Source organism: Salvia hispanica, unplaced genomic scaffold (genome assembly GCF_023119035.1).
Source record: "Salvia hispanica cultivar TCC Black 2014 unplaced genomic scaffold, UniMelb_Shisp_WGS_1.0 HiC_scaffold_169, whole genome shotgun sequence".
Classification (NCBI taxonomy): domain Eukaryota; kingdom Viridiplantae; phylum Streptophyta; class Magnoliopsida; order Lamiales; family Lamiaceae; genus Salvia; species Salvia hispanica.
The window spans coordinates 242,841-265,299 of record NW_025951881.1 but is presented as its reverse complement, the minus strand read 5'-3'; the positions used below and the strand labels follow the sequence as shown (position 1 = coordinate 265,299).

General features: G+C 36.7%; 2 protein-coding genes and 2 pseudogenes across 2 annotated transcripts; 3 read left to right on the top strand and 1 right to left on the bottom strand.

Moving 5' to 3' along the window:
* The first annotated feature begins 865 nt into the window (after positions 1-865).
* On the top strand, positions 866-2,887 carry LOC125198598 (annotated as a pseudogene).
* A 946-nt stretch (positions 2,888-3,833) lies between these two features.
* Positions 3,834-6,635, bottom strand: LOC125198615 (annotated as a pseudogene).
* Positions 6,636-11,245: 4,610 nt separating this feature from the next.
* On the top strand, positions 11,246-12,099 carry LOC125198630 (protein TRACHEARY ELEMENT DIFFERENTIATION-RELATED 7A-like). Its single transcript, XM_048096953.1, has one exon. It carries the CDS (start codon positions 11,264-11,266, stop codon positions 11,957-11,959), a length of 696 nt encoding a protein of 231 aa, XP_047952910.1. The 5' UTR covers positions 11,246-11,263; the 3' UTR covers positions 11,960-12,099.
* A 1,085-nt stretch (positions 12,100-13,184) lies between these two features.
* Positions 13,185-15,037, top strand: LOC125198587 (heme-binding protein 2-like). The gene is made up of 2 exons (XM_048096905.1): positions 13,185-13,523; positions 14,438-15,037. The coding sequence occupies exons 1-2, from the start codon at positions 13,288-13,290 to the stop codon at positions 14,877-14,879; spliced, it is 678 nt and encodes a 225-aa protein (XP_047952862.1). The 5' UTR covers positions 13,185-13,287; the 3' UTR covers positions 14,880-15,037.
* Positions 15,038-22,459: the final 7,422 nt, after the last annotated feature.

Sequence of the window (22,459 nt, the reverse complement as noted above, 5' to 3'; positions counted from 1 at the left end):
CGCAATGGCGGCGCGCTCGAAATACATGCGCTCGCCTATTTTCTCGCCGAAAAGGCGCTGGTCAATTCCAATGGTTCGGCTAGCCGACGCTAGTACTGCAATCGGCTAGCCGTGTGCTAGCCGCCATTGTGGATGCTCCTATAACTCCTTACAAATTTCCAATTTTATGTTGTATATTGGATTTAAAGGCACAATATTGATGTAATTATGAAATAGTAATAAATAAGTTAACAACTTACTTTACATTTATATTCTCTCCGTCCATAAATAATAGATCACTTTGTGATGGACGAGTTTTAATGTAGAATTGTTAACGTAGGAGAGAAAGGAAAAAAATAAGAGAGAAAAGAAAAAATAAAGAAAGTAGTGTTAGTAGAATGATGTGTAGGGTTATTCTTTGTTGAAAACTTACCATAAATAACGTGATCAATTTTTTGTGGACGGCCAAAATGGAAATTGTGATCTATTGTTTATGAGACGGAGGAAGTATTATTTTCATAATAATTACACTTTTAGTTCTTCAGAAAAAAAAATCACGTGTGGACCTTTTGCAATGAACAAAAAATTCAAATCTTAGTTGTACTAGTATTAATAATGACTTCTAAGAACTGGTTTATTTAGTAAAATAATAAGATAAGCTATACAAGCCACAGGGCACTGGTTAGGTTGACAAAAGGCACATGGTTTATGTAGTTATTTATTTCGTTGCTACATCCATCATATATACGTATAATTAATTATCTAGAACTAGTTCAAAAGTTCAAATCAAGCAATTAGTAGAAATTAAATTATTAAAAAAACATGCATGCATAGAAGCAGTCCCTATATAAAGCCATGCATCCCCAGCAATAGAAACCACCAAACCATGGCTTCTCTTCAATCTTCCTTCACGGTGCTCGCCACCACTCCCACCCCCGCAATTCCTCCCTCTCCAAGCCCTCCCTCCTCTCCACCCCCAATGCAAGGCGGAGCCACCGCTTCACGTCTCCTGCAACAGCAGCAGCGGCGGCGGCGGTGTTGACCGCCGCAACATGCTGCTAGGTCTCGGCGGCCTCTACGGCGCTAGCAACCTCATCTCGGGCCGCAAAGCCAATGCGGACCCCATCCTGCCTCCCGACCTAAGCCAGTGCGATGCCACCGGCGCCACCACCACTAAGGACGGGCAGACAGTTAGCCTCGACGTCGACTGCTGCCCGCCCTTCACCGACGTCCAGTCCGACTACAAGCTCCCCTCGTTCACCACGCCCGGGTGAGGCCAGCGGCCAACCGCGGGACCCTGAAGCCCGAATACATTGCCAAGTACCAGCTAGCCATTAAGAGGATGAGGGAGCTCGACATCACCGACCCGGACGACCCCCGCGGCTTCACCCAGCAAGCCAACATCCACTGCGCCTACTGCAACGGCCCCTACGACCAGCCCGACCACCCTGGCATCGATCTCCAAGTCCACAACTCCTGGCTCTTCTTCCCCTTCCACAGATGGTACTGACTGACTGACAGACTTATACAGTGATTTCAGTTCTCTCTTTACAACGGAAATATTATTAAATTAATTTTGTTTATGTTTGATTAATTGCTAACAGGTATCTCTACTTCTTCGAGAGGATCCTCGGAAGCCTCATCGACGACCCCACCTTCGCCATTCCCTACTGGAACTGGGACAACCCTCGCGGCATGTTCATGCCCGAGATGTTCTCCGTCCCGGGCACCCCTGCCTACGACGCGAACCGCGACCAGAATCACATCCCCGGCGGCCCCAGCCCCGTGGTCAACCTCACCCTGGGCAGCACTGTCACCGACCCCATCCAGATCGTCAACAACAACCTCACCCTCATGTACAATGAAATGATAGGCACCCCCGCCTCCGCCATCGACTTCATGGGGCAGGCCTACAGAGACGGGAAGCCCCACACGGCTTCCCCTCGGGGAACCTCTGAGCGAGGCTCCACACCGCCATCCACGTGTGGGTTGGAGACCCCAACAACGAGTACAGCGAGGATATGGGCAACTTCTACTCCGCGGGCCGGGACCCGCTCTTCTACTGCCACCACGCCAACGTCGACAGAATGTGGGCTCTCTGGAAGGACATCCCAGCGGGCTACCCCAAGGAAATAACGGATCCGGATTTCCTGAAATCTGCCTTCATGTTCTACGACGAGAACAAGAACCTCGTCCGCGTCACGGTGGCCGACGCCCTGGACCACAGGAAAATGGGATACGAGTACGAAGCCAGCAACACCCCATGGATGAACTACAGGCCACAGCAGAAGTTGGTCCCGGCCGACGTCCAGAGCCTCTCCAAAAAGGCGCAGACGGTGAAGAAGCTCTTCCCTCTCACTCTCAACAGCACTGTTAGGGTTATCGTGCCCAAGCCGGCCACGGGCAAGGCAGACGAGACGCTGGTCATCGAGAACATCGTCACCAACAACTCCAAGTTGGTCAAGTTTGATGTGTTCATCAACGACGAGGACGACAAGCCCGGGGAGGTCGACAGGGCCGAGTATGCCGGGTCGTTCACGCAGCTGCCGCACAGGGTGAAGGCCAAGCAGAGCACCGGCAACCTCCGCTTGAACTTGAGGGAGCTCTACGAGAACATCAACATCGCCGATGATAAGTCCGTTGTCGTCACCATTGTTCCCATCATCAACGGCTCGGCTGTCACCATTGGTAGTGTCAAGATCGTCCCTCGCGTTGCTTAACTCATCATTTCCATCTCAACATTGTTTTTCCGTGGCTGAATAAGCCTTTTGCTATTTGTTTCCAATAAAAAATGTTTCCAGTTTCTGTGGAAACATTTGTTTTATCCAACTGTATTTATACTCCATTTTGTGGAGTATGATACTTTGAATTAATATGATATTTGAATGTCCCATTATTTTTTTCTCCATTGCTTATATCTAACCGTTTAACTATTTTTGGTTTGCTCTCAAAAATCAAAAAAATGGAAAGGGAAGATGATTTGGTGTCAAAAGTCTAAACAAATCTATTCAGTAGACTCTGAAATATTGAAATTATTAAACTATATATCCCCAAGAATTAAGTGTTTTTCTAAATAATCGCCTAAGCTTCGAATTAAGGGACGTAAATTAAAGCATCTAAAAAATAGTAGTATAACATTAAGATATAAGTTAGGAGTAATATATTTGTCCTTGATTAAGAATGTTTTCTTTGCATGTAATTTTTCTAAATTTTCAACGCAAATATTTGCGCTTCTTATAACATTAATTGTTTGGTACTCCTAGTTTACATATTAGATGCATTTCAATTCCATTAATATTATTCACTTTGATCAATGTAGCATAAAGTTGCAATTTATTCTATGTGGACAATTATCAATTTGGGATCGTATACATGTGTTTTCAAGGATTTTTATCACAAGTTGTAAATGGCTAAATATATTTCAAGTTAATGTACTATAAATCTAGTATTGCAAGTTAAATAAATAAATCACATGATGGAGGAACTTTACGTCTTTACCGAAAGGTGGTCGGGACATTTCAATATTTTTTTCGAAACATGTTTAACGTTCTAGCTCCACCTCACGGTCATGTCATTAAACCACTCAAAGATTTTAGCTAAATTAAATAAGTATTTCAATCATTCAACCCTAAAATATTACCTAAAATACAATAAAGTCGTTGATCATTATTACTAAAGCTCTTTTTGGTTAAAAAGTGTTTAGAGAGTAAAATAGTACTCCACCCAATACATTATTTTGGAATTGGAATGCATCTTTTTTATCATCACACATGTGACTTGAATTCCCAATTTCTTTGTTTATAGTCTCTGTGTAAAAGAAAGTTGCTACTACAAACTAAGGAATTAACAAGAAATGAGAAGAAACAAGAATACTTGGCATTATGATTAAAAGAAATGTTTCATTAATCCATTTCATATCTCGAAGAAGATACAAAGGATCACGAAATTGGAAACATTTTTATTGAAACACACAAGTCTTATTCAAACAACTCGAAAACAGAGCAACGAACTCCAAAGGAGAAATCGACGAATCAAGCCGCAACGCGTGGGATGATCTTGATGCCACCAATGGTGACTTCGTCCCCGTTAATGTGCGGTACAATGGTGACGACGATGGAATCATCATCGCCAATGTTAATATTCTCGTAGAGCTCCTTCAAGTTCAACCTGAGATCGCTCGCGCTCTCCTGCGCCCTCGCCCTGTGCGGCACTTGAGTGAATCCTCCCAAATACTCAGCTCTATCAAGCTCCTGCGGCTTGTCGTCCTCATCGTTGACGAACACATCAAACCGGATGAGCTTGGTGCTGTCCGCGACAATCTTCTCAAGCACAAGCACTTCATCGGCCGCGCCCTTGGTCGGCTTAGGCACCAGAATCCTCACAGTCTTGTTCAGCCTGAGAGGGAAGAGTCTGTCTGGCCTCTTCGCATTCTTGCTCAGCTTCTTGATGTCCACCGGGACGGCCCTCTGGGCCGGCCGGTAGGCCATCCATGGAGTGTCGCTGTGCTCATACTTGTACCCCATTTTCCTGTAGTCCAGGCAGTCGGCCACCTTGACGCGGACCAGGTTCTTCTTCTCGTCGTAGAACATGAAGGCCGCGTCCTTGAAATCGGCCTCGTTGATGTCCTTGGAGTAGTTCGCCGGGATGTCTTTCCAGATAGTCCACATTCTGTCGACGTTGGCGTGGTGGGAGTAGAAGATCGGGTCCCGCCCGGCCGAGTAGAAGTTCCGGTTGCTGTTGTTGGGGTTTCCGGTCCAGACGTGGACGCCGGCGTGGGACCCGCCCTCGGACGATCCCCCGCTGGCGCGGGCGGGGGCGTCCCGGCGCTGTAGGGGTCGCCCATGAAGTCGATGGCGGACTCCACGTCGCCGATCATCTCCTTGTACATCTGCGTCAGGTTGTTGGCGATGATCTGGACAGGGTCGGTCACGGGCGGGTTGGTCATGGTCAGCGTGACCAGGGCCGGGGCGATCGTCGGGTCGCGGTTGATGTCATAAAGTGGAGATTTTTCGTTGTCGAAAGCCGGGGAATCTGCATTCCCCTGGGGTTGTCCCAGTTCCAGTAGGGCAGGGCGAAGGTGGGGTCCCCGATGAGTTCGCCCATGATCCTCTCGTAGAAGTAGAGGTACCACCTGTGGAAGGCGAAGAATATCCACGAGTTGTGCACCGGTCCAGGCGGACCTGAAAAATGAAATTAGTATAAATTTAGGATAAATTTGAAAATTTTGTTAAAGAAAAAATAAGTTTAGACCTGGTCACATGGGCGGACGCTGAAAATAAAATTAGTAAAGGCTATAGTTTAAAAATACTAAAATTAAGTTTACTAGGGGCTTATGGTACCTGGAGATCGAGGCCGGGAAGCCGATCTGGTCGTAGGGGCCGTTGCAGTAGCGCAGTGGATGTTGGCTTGCTGGGTGAAGCCCCGGGGGTCGTCCGGATCGGTCACGTCGAGGTCCCTCATCCTCTTGATGGCGAGCTCGTACTTGGCCAAGTACTCCTTGTTGATCCGGTGCGCGGCCGGCCCTGACCCGGGGCTTGGTGACCCTGGGAGCTTGTAGTCGGTCGGACGTCGGTGTAGGGCGGGCAGCGGTTGACGTCGAACGACTACCTCAGTGCCCTTGGTAGTCCACGCGCCTTCGGGTCGCACGTGCTGAGGTCGGGAGGGAGGATGGGGCTCGCCTCGGCCTTCGGCGGGACGAGGCTGGTGGCGCCGTACAGGCCGCCGAGGCCGAGGAGCATGTTCCTCGGTCAACGCCGCCACCGCTGCATGAGACGACAGAGCGTTTGGTGGCGGCGAGCTGGGATGGCGGAATGCGGGTGGTGGGGATGGTGGGGCGCGCCGTGAATGAGGATTGGAGGAAGCCATGGTTTGGTGAATTGGTGATTTGGTTGCTGCCGATGCATGTGTATATATAGCAAATATTAGCTACTCTTTGTTTTATTAATTAATTCTCCCATCATTCACACAATATGTAATAATTTAGTCATTGTAGATCTAAATCCAACTAATCTTACAATATTTAATTCAGCCCTATAGCATCGTTTTTGATACTCATAAATGATATTCTTGACCAGCTAATCTACACTAAATTACTCTTTTGCAAGGCTGTTTTTTTCTCTAACCGTTGTAGACTATTGTCCGTAGTTGTAACTTTCTAAGGACTAATAATCAAAGAGCTAAATATTTTCGAATTTTAAGTTTGATACATAGTACTAATATGAAATAGATTATTGTACAATAAGTTTTATAATTTTAACCTACTTTGCATCTGATTAAGCTTCGGCCAATTTGCTTTAGGTAGATCTATTGATAGCCACTGAATACGACCTTTCAATTAAGTCTCGGGTTAGTAGTAATAGAGTCGTTTTATCGTTTTAGTACGTTCATAGTAATAGAGTCGTTTGATTTTAGTAAAAGTCAATAGCGTTTTAAACCCCTCTTTCTCTCTCATCTTTTCCTCTCTTCATCTCTCCCTTTTTCATTTTCACTTTATTCTCCATTTACTTAACTCACTAGCGATTTTTTAATCAAGATCTTAGAAGAAGCGCTCAATTCTTATAGAGCGGAAGAGTTTTTTTAAAAAAATTTAAAAAAGGGAATTTGGAGATAGGATACTGATTTGGATCCAACGACGAATATGCCATCCCCGGGACCATTTGTTATAAAAAAAATATTGTACTACTAATGAATATGTTTTATTTTGTTTGGGTTAAAAATCCCATAAATAAGTATAATAGCGAGACTTGGGATTTGCTATCACATGTCCGAAAATCTAGCCATATCTTACAACGAGGAGTTTTATCCAAACTCATTCTACTAATAGTGTGAAATCACTTAAATGGAACATATATAGTCAAAATTATTAGTTGGCTCACTTTTTCTCAATTGAACAGCGTCAACTTCATCTTTCCACTTACACAAATTAACAAAAATAGATAAATACATATTTAAATTAAATATTTTAGCACCCGCGCTTTATACAGATACAAATAGTGTTTTTAGTTAAACTTTTTTTGTATTTATGTTATACTAATGGGGGTATTTTTATGATCATCCCCACATAGGGGTGTAAATTCGAGTATCCATGTCCAAACCGAAACTCAAAAATGTCATACTCAATACTCGATCCGTATGTGAATTCGAGATCCCTAATACCCGATGCGGATCAAACCTAACTAATCGGTCCATAAACTGAATTATTATATTTAAAATTTATTCTTTTATATAAATTAAATTGTGATGAGAATAGATATTATTAAAAATAGCACAATACTTATACTATTCATTGATTATAATTCTATATTATATAAAATAGTCATTAGACAAATAGACACTACTTAATTTTAAAATAATTTTTTATTTGGTATAAATTGAAACATAAAAGAGATTAAAATAATTTTTTAAGACATTAAATGAACATGTAAATAAAATGGAGAAAGCATAACTAACTAACTATATATTTTCAAAAGATAACAAGTAAGAACATAAATAATCGCAATGAGCCAAACAGAATGTAAAGAAGTATTATAGTCGAGATAATAGAACAATAAAATGTCAAAGCAACCAAACATAATCTAAATAATGTCAAAGCAAGCAAACATAATCCAAATAGTAAACTAAGAACTTTATAACCCAAAATATTTATCACAAATACATAATTAATCATAATTAATCGGGTTTAATGGGATATTATTCGGGTACCCTAAACCCGAAGAATCCTAACATTAACTACCCAAACCCGTACCAACCCATAATTTTGGGTTTCGGGTACCAAAACCCATCGGATATTGGGATTGGATCGGGAATACCGAAACCAGCGGATTAAATTTTCAGCCCCCACACTACCGTTTGATCCGTCAATTATTTAAATATAAGAGTGAATTTCATAATTATTTTTTTAAAATGAGGTTTGCACTTTTTATATTTCCTAAGTAAGAAAATTCACGTTTCAGAGATCTACACAATGTAAAATTATATCCTATATGAAATAGTTCTGATGACCATTTTGCCCTCGAAGCTATGATTAATGTACAAGTCTTTTTCATCTTATTATTACTTTTACGACGTAGCCATCATAATTGTAGTTATTAATGCATATCGAATTTCTTCATAATTGCATCAGTTTTCTTCATAATTTCCCTCAGTCTTACATTTTTCCCAATAGACATCCTATGTCATCTGCAAAATACAGATATCCTTTAACAGCCTTCATATGAAGATTAAACACTTCATTACACGAACAAGAAATGCATTCGAAGTTGTAACACGTGATTCACGACAATTTGACCAGATAATCAAACATTAATTGAGCTCTTGCCAGGCTGTCTTCTAATAATTACCGTTGTATGCATTAGACTAATTGAAGCTAAAGAGCTCAATTTGGTGCACTTAATTTTGTATAAGTCAAAAATAAAAAGATGGTATTATCTGTCCTACTTCAAAACTAGCAAATTCTAACGTGGTAGTTGAATTTAAAGAAAGAATTCATTTATGAAAGGTGGGCCTACCACAAATATATTAATCGAGCAAAGATAGATTAGTTAAGATCTTCTTTTAAATCAATAAACTTTTTATTTGAGCTAGTACGTCTTTTATCTATTAATACTTCACTACTCAAAAAGTAATAAATCACCATATATGAATGTGATATTTTTTTCACTAGAACGTTTAATAAAATAATTACATAGTTAAATTAAGGATTATTTGTTTGTAAATTTAAGTAAGTTTTGCCCCACAAAGTTTCAAAAATTCACAAATGTCAGAAGATGATTTTTTTTGAGCAAATTAAATACTCTCTCTGTCCCACTTTAACAATTTCATTGACTTTTCTGTCCTATTTTTATAAAAATGATAAAAAATAATTAAAGATGGGAAATGGTAAATTAAGAGAGAGAATAATATAGAGAAGAGTGTTATCTACATTATTGTCTCTCTTACTTTATCATTTCTTCATTTTAGCTATTTTTATCATTTTTATAAAAAAATGTCAGAAAAGTCAATGGAACTGCTAAAGCGGGACGGAGGGAGTAACATATTAAGAGACTAAATGCCGGCAATTTAAGTCTAAGAAACTGAAAAATAATAAATACAGTAAAATAAAACTAATTTAATCTCAGATAGAGGACTATTCTCTTTTTTTGGTAGTGTGTGCTATTACGCTCTACAAATATGTCACCACAATTTGATAATTTCAAGATAAATATGTACTACTATGGATAATTTAAAGATAAATATATCACCACAATTTGATAATTTTAAACACAAATGTCCAGGCACAGCCACGTTCTAGACCACAAGAGGATATAGATTACTCCAACATGCCTGATTTAATCCAATATTAAAAATAGGAAATCTGCCACACATAATTAAGAATATTATCATCAGCACGTCGATACATTAAATACATGATTCCCTGGTTGTTGAACGTGCTTTTACATTATTTTATTTGATAAAAAGATATTACCATATCTGCGTTTTAGGCATGGAGTGAGGACTCACGGGAAGGGCCTCGACGACGAATTGGGCCGCAACGTAGGAGCTTAAATTGGCCAGCATGACCAAGGAGTAGATTCTGAGTTTGGGCCAAATTTTAAAGATCATAAAAGATTGGGCAGCGATATATTTCCTTATGAATTAAAATGGGTATTTCGAGATATATAGGTTAGCCTTTTTTTTCTATTTTGTCTTATTACTAATTTTAGTAATTACTAAATACTCCATCCGTCCCAGTTTTCCATTTCGGTCCGTCCCACATAATTTGTCTCATTTCACTTTTACCATTTTTGGTAGTGGACCTCATATTCCACTAACTCATGTTTTATTAACTCATTTCCACTCACATTTTATTATAAAACTAATATATAAAAGTAGGACCCACATTCCACTTATTTTTTTCAACTCACTTTCCATTACATTTCTTAAAACTCGTGCCGGGTCAAATGTGTCAAATTTGGGGGACGGAGGCAGTACTATTGTATTAGTATATATTTGGGACATATTGTCTAAGCTAAAAGGATCAATCTAAAAACTCTAAATATCAGACAATTAGAAAACTATGATCCTAATTCATCAAAACGCCAACAGATCACAAAACATCAACAGTAGAAAACGCCAACAATTTCAACGGCAGTCAATGATCAATGATATTGCCGATATTGCGTGTTGATATTGTGTTGACAATAAAGTCTTGAAATTTTACACCTGTGGTTGATATCAGGTTGAAACTCGCATGGAGTGAGTTTTGTTTCACATAATATAAGTCTGTGATTTTGTCACTACTCCTATTGTCTATTGCATATATAGATAAAGAATATATGATCACTTATATGGTTCAAGATTCCCAAATGTTAGTAAATACTACCTTCGTCCCACAATAGAGTCCACATTTGACTCGACACGTGTTTTAAGAAATTTTAAGAAAAGTGAATTGAAAAGTTAATGAAGTAAGAGTCTTACTTTCATTTATTAGAGCCTCTCCAAGTGGAGAAGGTATATAGAAAAGGTATATCATCTATATACCTCCTAAAAAAGTGAAATATAACCTTTCAAAAAGAAACATACTCCAAAGGGAAAGGGTATATAAAAAGGTAAATGATTTTTAAATATAAAATAATAGTACAAAATGCATTAAAAAAACATAAAGTGTGATACATTCTCAAATACCTTTCCCCTTGGAGAAGAGTTTTTCATGAAAAGAAGGCAAATATGGTAGTGATAAGATTTTACCTCTCCATTGATGGGGAAGTAAAGATACCTCTTCAAAATAGGAAAAAGTATGATACCTTCTCAACTACCTCTCCCCTTGGAGAATGATTTTTCATAAAAAAAAAGGTAAATATGGTAGTTATATTAGTTTACCTCTCCATTTACCTCTTCCCTTGGAGATGCTCTTAGCTTTATAATGAATGTGAGTGAAATGAGTTAGTTCAAATGTGAGACTTACTTACCATTTATAGTAAAATAAAAGCGAACACTTATTGCGAGACGGACTAAAATGACAAAAGTGAACTCTTATTGTGGGACAGAGGTAGTAATAATTTTAAATCCATAATATGGTCATATGTGGATCATACTAACATGCAATTGTGAATTTAGAATGTAGGAGTGAATTTGAATGCACAAGCTACGTAGCCTCCGAGCCAAGTTAGAGAAAACTTAGAAGCCTAAGCATAAACAACAACTCCCTCACAAAGTCACAACACCCATTTCCACAACTACAAATACATACAATCAATCACATCTCATCACAAACAAATCCTCATAATTAACTAGTTTCAACATCCCCATGGCCCAACCCCTAAACGCCCAATTCTTCCCATATTTCCCACCACATTTTGCTCCTCCGTTCCCTCTTCCCCCGCCGCCACACCACCCTCCATCCCCTCCCAAACTTCCACCACCACCGCCGCCGCGCCACGCTCCAAACCCTCCTCCACCACCAAAACTCCCACTTCCGCCGCCACCACCCAAATCCCCACTCCCAACACCCCCACCGCCGCCACACCACACTCCAAGCCCTCCACTTCCGCCGCCGCCACCACATCCCATCTCGCCACCACCGCCTCACTCCTTCTCTCCGCCACCGCCGCATCCCATTTCGCCGCCACTTCCGCCGCCGCCGCCGGCTGACAATTCCACCGTAGTCATCGTGGTGTTTCTTTCCATCGGTGGAGTGTTCTTTCTTGCATTCGTGGCAGCCGCCCTCTTCTGCCTCGTAAAGAAGAGGAAGAAGACGATCGTCCGAGAAACCGACAACGTGAAAATCGAGGAACACGTGCGCGTCCACGAAGACATCGTGCCGGGACCGCACGGGACGCAGACGGTGGTGCTGACCATCGACGAGGACTTGCACGTCGAGGAAGAAATTCACAAGACAAGCGAAGTGGTGAAATCCAAAGGCTCACATCCCACTTCTTCTCAAGCTCCGGTGGTCGGAGAATCGAAATCTATCTTCAAACATCATCACAACCTCAAAGATTGAATAAATAAGGATTAATAAATGTAATACTCCTATTTCCTTTTGATATCGGTTTGTTACTCCTCACTATACAATTCTTTCGACTTTGGAGTCTCAAACAAATAAAGACTTTGAATTTTATAAATGCAATTTCTTTGCTCCAATTTTTTCACTGCATGCATGCATTTCATTTTTGAATTTTGGTTTTGGATTAATATATTCCAGATCAAATCATCATCTAATATTTCAATTACAATACTTACTTTTAAAGTGATGCACATTTGAATCCAACTTTTTTATAAGTTCCAATCGGAATCGTCCCATTTTTTTAACAATTCACTAAAATTATTCTCACTCTATACAAATTCTCGTGATTCTAACCAATAATTAAAGAAATTAATTATATATATGAATAGATAACAAAAAAATAATTATACTCACTTTATATTCGTTAGTTATATATGTTGGAAAACATGATCAAGTGAAGTCTCATGGCAAAGATGAAGCTGACTTGTATGAAGTTCTACATAAAGCTCTCGTAGTCAGGCTGGACCACCGAGTGCACGAGAATTAATTGATATCAAACACACTGGAATGGAGCTAAGAGACAATGTTGCTGGTAGTACAAAGCAGGACCACCAAAGGACATGGAGAGACGTGGTTGTGCAAGGAGTAGTGAAGAAGAACTAATTGCTATTCTGTTTTGATTAGCATGGGATTATAAGCTAGATTATAGATTATAGAAGGGTTCTAGATTGTTCTTGTTAGTAGTATATATATGTGAAGTTGTTCAGAACGTATTAATTGTATGAAACAGTCCTAGGCTATTTTGAGCATAAAATGCAAACTACTTTCTTCACTACTATGCATCTTGCTATTTTCTTTCAATATACTCCATCTGCCCCATTAAAAATGAAACATTTCCTAAAAATAGAAACATCTTTATCTTTACTTTTTCATCTCTCTTACTTTATTCTCTCTTATTGATTCTCAAATGTTGCATATTTAATGGGACGGATGTAGTATATACGATAGATAAAAAAAAAAAAATTACAGTGTGTTTATAGGAAGGCCCGGCCCAATTGCTTTCTCGGGCTGAATCTAGACCCAATTGGTTGGGTTGGCTCAATTTACCCTCTCCCATAATTTCAATAATAAGCTAAAAAACATTATCTTAAATTCAGAATAAAACTTGATATAATTTGGGCCACCAGTTTTTCCGATAGTCCTTCACAGTACACGTGGCAGCATTCACACCAGCGAAAAAAACCTCGCCAAAATCCCAAAATCCAAATAAATCGATTGAGATTTTCACTGCACAAATTCCAGAAATCGAATTGAAGGAGCTAAAGATGGGGGTTGTTTTCAAGTTGTGCTTTCTTGTGAGTGCGTTTCTATTCGGATCCGTCGCCGGCGGCGGGGTAGGAGCGGTCCCGGCGCAATGCGAGCGCATCGAGTGCCCAAGCTACGACGTCGTCGGAAGCGGGGAAGGCTTCGAAATCCGGCGTTATAATTCCAGCATGTGGATTTCCACTCAACCTATCGAAGATATCTCCTTGGTTCATGCCGGCAGTGTTGCCTTTTACCAGTGAGTTTTTTAATTTTTATTATTTGAATTTCACTAAATAATATGTAAATTATCTTTTAATAGTTGATTAAATTATTTGGTAAATTATGATATTTGGAGTATAACGGATACGGGTTGCGCTAGCGTGCTAACTAATTTACCGTAATAACTAATAACTTTCAATTCTGTGTTTATATCAATACAACATGTAAATTTAAATATCAACGCAAAAATATAAGTTTATCAACACAAGAACATTGATAAATTTATATCTTTGTATTGATATTTTTTATATACAAAATTGATATTAGTTATTAGTTATTACAGTAACTTAGTTAGTATTTGATCACACCACATGTACTTATTACAAGTTGGAGATAAAATTGATAAATAGATTCAATCATTATTCCTATAATGTTAATTGAGATATTGTCTAATGAAAAATATTTAATTAATGGAAATTTAGTTTATTTTGGTCTAATTCTGGTTGTCTTCGCAATAAAAAAAATCAGTCAGGAAAATAATTTAATTTGAAGTTATTTACAATTAAAAAATACGGTCGCATAAGTGTAATATATTGGTGATGTTTATGAATAGACAATATCGTTTACTATAATTTTGTGTCTTGTACCATATTAGGTGCTCCAAACTTCATAGTTAGTCTGATTGATTTTAAAATTGCGTGCCCGTTAGAATTTGACCAAACTTCATTTCTACTGCAATTTGCCATATGAAATATATTAGGAGTTCATTTATAGGCTGTTGCATGATAGAATAGGCGTTTCTTGTATTAGGCAGTGTAGTTTTGTTTTTAGGCTCTCCCTGCGTTAGATACCAAAAAAAATAAAAATAAATAAATAAAATCAATGAGTGTTAGTTTAGTTTGATGATTAATCTTTATCCCTTTGAACCAATATTTTCTACTTGATGCATAGGCTATTCGACTACATCCAAGGCAAGAACAGCAACCACGAGAAGATAGAAATGACGGCTCCGGTGATCATCGAGGTCAAACCCAGCGACGGGCCTTTCTGCGCCTCCTCCTTCGTCGTCAGCTTCTTCGTCCCCAAAGCCAACCAGCCTACCGCACCATCCAGCGAAACCCTCTGGCTCCAGAAATGGGGGCTCACCTACGTCGCCGTCCGCCAGTTCAGCGGCTTCGTCCAGGACGCGGACGTCGGGGTCGAAGCCGCCGCGCTGTACGCATCTTTAGCTGGGACTGTGTGGGCGGACGCCATCGAGAGGAGCCATGCAGGGGACAGCGCCTCGCACTACATCGTGGCGCAGTATAATTCGCCGTTCGAGTTCAAGGACAGAGTCAATGAGATTTGGTTTAGGTTCGATCTTGTGGAAGGTGCTATTGCCTCTGTCGTTTGATTCCTTGGAGAAGTTGAAGATTTTATCATGATTAGGGAGGACTATGTGAAAATAATGGATTTTGCGAGTATGTATATGAATAATGAATGGTTGATGGATGGGAGAGGGTGCTTATCTTGTGTTTGGATTTGGCAATGCTAAGTAAGTTATCATATCTAGTACAATCTCCACTTGTTTTTAAATTGTATAGTGTATTATTGATGGCAATAGATCAATATAATCAGTGGCGGACACAAAAATGCATAGGAGTAGTGGTTAAATTCTCAAAGTTTACCTTAAAAATAAATTTGTAGGTAACTTAGATTATTAATAGGGGCTTTTATATAATAAAGTGTATAGTATAAATTTTAGAACTTTATAGTAGAAAATAATTTTAAAAAAATGAATTCATTAGGGGCTAAAGCCCCTCCCCAATTAAGTGTAGGTCCGCCAGTGAATATAATCGTGTATATAAGAAGCGGAACTCGTGGATTGAATAGTTAAAAAAGTCGTTAATCTCCATTGGAAGGCATAAATGTTATGATGGACGAAAAACAAAAGTAAATCTAAACATTGAAAGATTGGGGCATAGATAAATACTCATTCCGTCTGTGAAATGTTGTCCATTTTTACCATTTCGGTTATCCGCGGAATGTTGTCCACTTTGTTTTTTTTCCATTTTTAGTAAATGAACTCCACTTTCCACTAATTCATTACACTCACATTCTATTATAAAACTAACACTTATGTGTAAATGTAGGACCTACATTTCACTTAAAATTCATATCGAGTCAAATGTGGAACACATTTCACGGACGGAGGGAGTTGACGGTAGGGCCCATGACAACATCAAAGGCTGAATTTAAGTGTTTTTGTGTTTTTTTTTTAAATATTAGACTGTTAGTATTATTTGGGCCAGTTAGGCCCATCTACCTTCTTTAACTTCTAAATAAAGAATAGGCTTGTTGGGCTTAGCTGAGAGTGGCCCGTTTGGCTCAAGTCCCATTCGGATAACTTTATGTTTTGAAATTTTTATGGCCTCCAAGACATGTGTATACATCGGATGTGTATCCATTTAAATCCTAAAATCCTAAATTATCAAAAATGTCAATTAATTGTAGGTCTAAACTATTTTTAAAATATCAAAACTATTAACTTTAGGCTTGGAATGTTACATGTATGGTCGGATCGGATGCTAGCATGTATTTTGGCATGATATAACATCGTTTTTGTCATATAATCCTTTCGCTAAAATTAACCAAAAATACATGTTTGCATCGGTCTATGACTACACACCACGTCAATATTTATCGATTTGAATAATTTAGGCCTTCAAATTATATTATAGTAGAAGAACATATTTTTTTAATGGATGTATTACGGTAGTAAAATTTGTTGTATAGTACACAAAGTTCCATTATTTTCAAAATTAAATAATGTAATAGGCTTATCCGAAAGGTACCATTAACCCTAGTGGAAGAACTGCAATCTCAACCATTAGAAAATCAACACTTAAACTATGTAATATAATAGTAGTTGTTGAACTCATTAATTTCATCTCATCAAAGTACAAACATGTAGATCAGCGTTGGGTAGATAAGCATAAAAGGAGGGATCTTTACCACATATCCTCCAATATTTGGATGATATTATCTTAGATGGGACACACATCTTATCTTCTCATCTCAATCAAATGTGGGTACTCTAAATAAGAATCATTTCTATCATGAATAAACTAGACAGCATTTGCCTAATATCTCTTTCAACTTGCGAATCTTTTCCTTAATTGTTATAGGTTTACACCAAAGGGTGACAATTTTTGCTAAATAAATTGATTTTTAGATAAGGATTGCATGAAATAGATTAACCACAAATACAGATCAATATGGCACTAAATAAGTGAATTATGGAGAATTTTTTGTATACTTTTTTATCAACTTTTTTAACAAAGTAAGACATAAAAAGAAATTAAAGGTAAAAAAAGAAAATAAAGTGTTGAGATAGTGGCTTGGTAGATTAAAGTTGGTAAGTGTCATGTGATGTAGCTGGCAACCCTAGTCTCACCTAGTCTAAGATGTTTTGTCTTTGAATGATTTTGTTTATTCTAATTTCATGGTAATAATCAAATTCGAAATGTTGCTTATTTCTATTTAACGATAAATAAAGTGGGATCTAAAACGATGTATAACAAAAAAAAATGTGACACTGTTGTTGTGTTTTTATGAAGAGTATTAAATTTTTTTATGAGATCTATCCTTTATATTTTAATTAGTGGAAATGTTAAAGAAGGATAGTGAATAAACATGTCACGCCCGCATTTTCTAAGAATATAAAACACGGTGAATCGCGACTAGGGGAGGGTTAAAGAAGCGGGGAAGAAAGGAGAAAAAGACACAACTCGACCAAAGCTTGAAATAATAGTTATAGCTCGAATAAAATCAGAGTATCTCAACGATCAACAACTCAAAAGAATATTACGAAGAGTATTAAATTTTTTTATGAGATCTATCCTGTATATTTTAATTAGTGGAAATGTTAAAGAAGGATGGTGAATAAACATCACTTCAATTTGATGTATATGTCTGTCACCATTGAAACTGGACCAAGATTCAGTCTTCAACTTAGATTTGCAAGTTTCAAACTTCACTTGCCACTTGGTACAGTGCAGTCTTCAACTTTGATTTGCATTTTGCATTTTGCAAGTTGCAACTTCACTAATTTCATGTGCCAAATAGAAGTCGTAATTACAAATTTGCATGTCGAATTCTAATTGGTTAAATTCATATTTACAACTCCCAACTCAGTTTAGAAACCATGGGATATTGGCCCGAATACTATGCATTTCTAGTTGATGAAGATAAAAAAGTCATTTGAGAGGAAACAATAGTAATGTTTCTATCAGCCATTGTTTAGGTTTTGTATATCTCATATAAATGGTATGGAAATTATTTTTGGCAACAATAATTTTAGAATATCAGACTAGGTTTTTTGAAGAAGCTAGCTAGTGTTTTTTTAAATTTTATTTTCTCATAATTCGATCATTCTTGTAGAGCATTGACACCAAAAGATAAAAGTTAGAGTAACCAAAAAATAAAAAAGGTTAATCTAGTTTATCCCAATCGGAAAATTTTAAAAACTTATAGGACTGACTTAAAGCTCAAGTGAATTAACGTAATTGGCATAGATTGGTTCTCTGAACATGCTTCATCTTTATCTAGATAAATGTTAGAAGAATAAAATGACTGAAGTCGCATGAAGAATTGAAGACTAAGGTAATTTTTACGTTAACCTAACTCCATACATATTTAAACGCCAGAAAATAGACTCGATAAAAGTCTCTATCGAAGTTCTTGTCTACCATTCACTTATGATTAACTTCAACATTGTAATCATGATCCCAATCACGAAAGCACATACATCAACATTCGCTAGAATTTATTCAATTTCGTCTCATGATGTTCTTGATTTAAAACTCAATAGTATCCTCTTGATGTGTGAGTTATTTTTGACTATATCACTACTAGAAATTCGGCTCATTTTCGACACGGACCCCCATTTCTACATTTATATTCTTTTATTGGTTTATCAATCTATAATATACTTCCTTTGTCCCATTAGAAATGAAACGTTTTTTGGGTTGTCTCTACTTTTTCATTTCTATTACTTTACTCTCTCTTCTTTAACTCACAAAACAACACTACATGAAATTCTGTGCCAAAAAACAAACGTTTCATATTTATTGGGACGGAGGGAGTACTAGCCAGCAAACATTATTGATATGGAAAATAAAGTATTTTCATCCAACGTTGTATATCTTGATTCAATGTATATGCAAATGTTTTTATATGTCCTCAACAATTATATTGATGGGATCCGCAAAAGCGTCTCAATTAATTTCGTCCACCTTTCCGAAATATCTATAGTGCACGATTTATGCATTTGTCATCATCACTCATATTTTTATTAAAAAAACAGTAACATCGTTTATTCTCTCAAAAAAATTTAAAAAAAAATTAGACTTAAGATAAATATCGAGAAGATTAAGTACCGAAGAAATTGTACCTGTCAGAGTGACGTCGTCAAGTGTTACAAAATTAGACTTATAGTCCAAATTAATTAGATTTTACTACTTAATATACTCAATCCAACTTACACTTTCTACGTTGTATTTAGCGTTAGTCAAATGTCCTCAAAATATAAATCATGAATCATAATTTTATTCCATACACTAAATTTAATTAGAATATACAGTATATATAATTTAAGATGTCGATATCATCATACTCCTACTATATACAGAGATATAGTTTATCGGCGCACATCAGTGGTTGTGCAACAACTATACATTATTATTATTATTATTATTATTATTATTATTATTATTATTATTTGCTTGGTTTATTATAGTAACTGATTCATAATAATTTTTTTTGTTTCACTGTATCCGATCGCACCTTATAAAGTCCGGTACATGACCACACATTATCACACTGAAACTATACACTGAAAAGTAGCAACGAACAATCAATTATTACTAGTATTAAAATAATAAAACCCACACAATACAATATATAGACATACTAACATTAAAAATAAATGTATAAAATTTCATATCACCAAAGAATTGATCATCTTGGAACTGAGAGATTAGAAAATACTCCTTCCATCCATGAATAGAAATTCCGTTTTTTTCATTTAGCCGTCCACAGATAGAAGTCTCGGTTCATTTTTACTATTAATAGTATTAGGGTCTCACATTTCACTCATATTTCATTTAAAACTAATACTCCATTTGTTCCTTCATAATTGAGTCATTTTTTCGTTTCGGTAAGTTCCCTCATAGTTGAGTCATTTTTCCGTTTCGGTAAGTTCCCTCATAGTTGAGTCATTTCCATCCATAGTCGTAACTTTTTTCTCTTTCTTACTTTACTCTCTCTTACTTTATTCTCGCTACTTTATTCGCTTTTAATTTTATTCTCTCTACCTTTATTTTTACTTTCTTATCTATTTATTTAACACACTCAATATTAATTTCTTAAACTCTGTGTCAAAAAACTTTGTCTCAATTATAAAGGAACGAAATATATATACAAATAATATTCATATCCCATTAATTTATTTCACACACTTTTTTTAATATATTTTAAATTCCATAACTCTAAGAAATGAGACTAGTGGATGGGGGACTAAGTAGTAGTACTCCCTACTATCAATATTTTTATGAATTGAAAAGGGTCAACGAGTCTAGATTCATGCTTAAATTGACAGGGAATCCACGCAGAAACTCAGAAAATTGACTGGTAAAGTTCCTCTTTTTGACCAAAAGACTGCATTGTACAAATATAAATATAATTAAGTATAGAAGATTCTATTCAAGGTCAAGAGCACTATTTTATTTAAATCCATTTTTTCGACTTCGGATGTAGATGCACTCCTAATCTATTTAGAGAGTGATGAGCGATGAACTATACATTTAAATGCATACAATTTTATTTTTTTTGGCTAAATCCCATTTGTGGACAATAACAACCTCTAATTTTAAGACCTACTTAAACTGTACTTTAAATGATATGAAAGGATATTATACATAATTGAAGGAGATGGGTGATGGAGTGGCCATATTGTGTAGTATGAAAGAGTGACACCTCCTTATCTAGCCCTAATGAGAAGTAGCTTTCAAAGTGAAACCATTTAAAATGGCTCATCATCCATCCATATCCTGCCACAAATGTAGGAACTATGCCTATGCCTCACCAATTATTGGTCCAGTTCTTGAATTTAGACCAAAAAGCAACCCCCTACATACCACCTATCCTTTTCCACAATTAAATATCGAATTTTAATTGTAATACTTTGAAAATGACATTTGTGGTACGAAATCCTAATCTCACTAGCATATATAATGAGAATCCCCCCTAACAGAAACTAAGTAGTAGCTTATTTAGTGCTTTAAAATGGAGACATCTAATTAATATAAACACCTACTAAATCATCTTCATTTATTGGAATGGCATACAGATTATGTCTTTTCAGGTTATTTCAACGATTGCCTTTAAACAATTCATGTTTTGAAAAATATTAATAAAACAGTATTTTATGATGTACTAATATAGTGTATAACAAGAAGTTTGAAGTTTACTCTTGCACTGGAAATCCATAAATGTTATAAGTATACCTATTAATATACTCCCTCCATCACACAAAATACGCACACTTTCATTTTTAGTCCGTCCCATAAGAGTATAATTTTTTTTTACTTAATTAGAAGCTCTATACTTTCTATTGGGTAGGACTCATTTTCCACTAATAATACTATAATTAATTTTTCATTCTCTTTTTCTCTTATGTAATCAATTGTATATTAAAATTAGTGTTCAACAAAAAATACATACTCTTATTAGACGGAAGGAGTATGATTTTAGAAAATAAAAGACTTTTTATGTAATACAAAACGCTCAATTCGAAAATGATGAACTAACAATATACTGCTAGTAATTAGTAGTAACATAAAGTAAAAGTAACATAAATTCAACGTTCTATCAAAAATTAAAAAACACTAATTAGCAGTACACATCAAAATATTGTCCATGAATCCTCGTATATATTAAATAATAGTACATATATAGTTTACCATGATAACATCAATGTGTTAACTCCGGATAATTCAAATCAACGTGAAATAAAAAGAGAACGGCGCATATATTAAGAAATTTATGAATCTCAAATTAGTGCAGTCCCCATCACTAAATATCTCATATTATTATTTAAAAATATTCACAGTGAAATATCATATATTATTAATAATATATTCAACTAAATTGTTATACAGTCAGTTAACTAACATTTTAAAATTCAGGTTAAATTAAATTGTTTCACTAGTATATAATAATGAACGGAGTATTATTTCTTTATTAAAAAAAAGAAATAAATAAAAGGTGTAAATTGAAAAGGAATGATAAATGAAAAACGTGGTGGGCTTGGGCCGACCTATCTGATTAAACCAAAAAGGAGGTATTAATCCCGAAGGGCCTACCATGGTGGGCCCCACTTTTCCAGTTAGTCGCCGACATCAATCTATAGGAATCTATTTCTGCCACGTCACAGCCACTAGTCTTAAACACGTGTTCACCCACCACGCAGGAGACGTAGAACAATTTGTGAACTCAACATGCCTAATTTTAATAATAATAATATAATCAATTCAACGCCGACTTGGACCGCCTAATTATGAAATCAAATACTACTATTTCTTCTGCACTTTATATATTAATTATATCATTTTAATTGGTTCATATAACACAGCTACCCTCCTCATTCCATGTTACTCGCACTTATCATTTTAGGCCATAAATTTGAGATTGAGTTTTTAGTTTAACTTAATCTTACGTATTAATTAAATGCGTTATATCTAACTTAAATTATAAATAGTGTAAGAAATTTGTGACGAGCCGAAAAGCAACGGTGCAAATAACATAGGACGAAGGGAGTACTAGAAATCAGTTTGCTGTTCTCACAAATTTTACTAGGTATCAATACCTCAAACACAAAATTCCCGTCTAAATATTATACTTAATCTATTCAAAAAAATGACAAAATTGTAA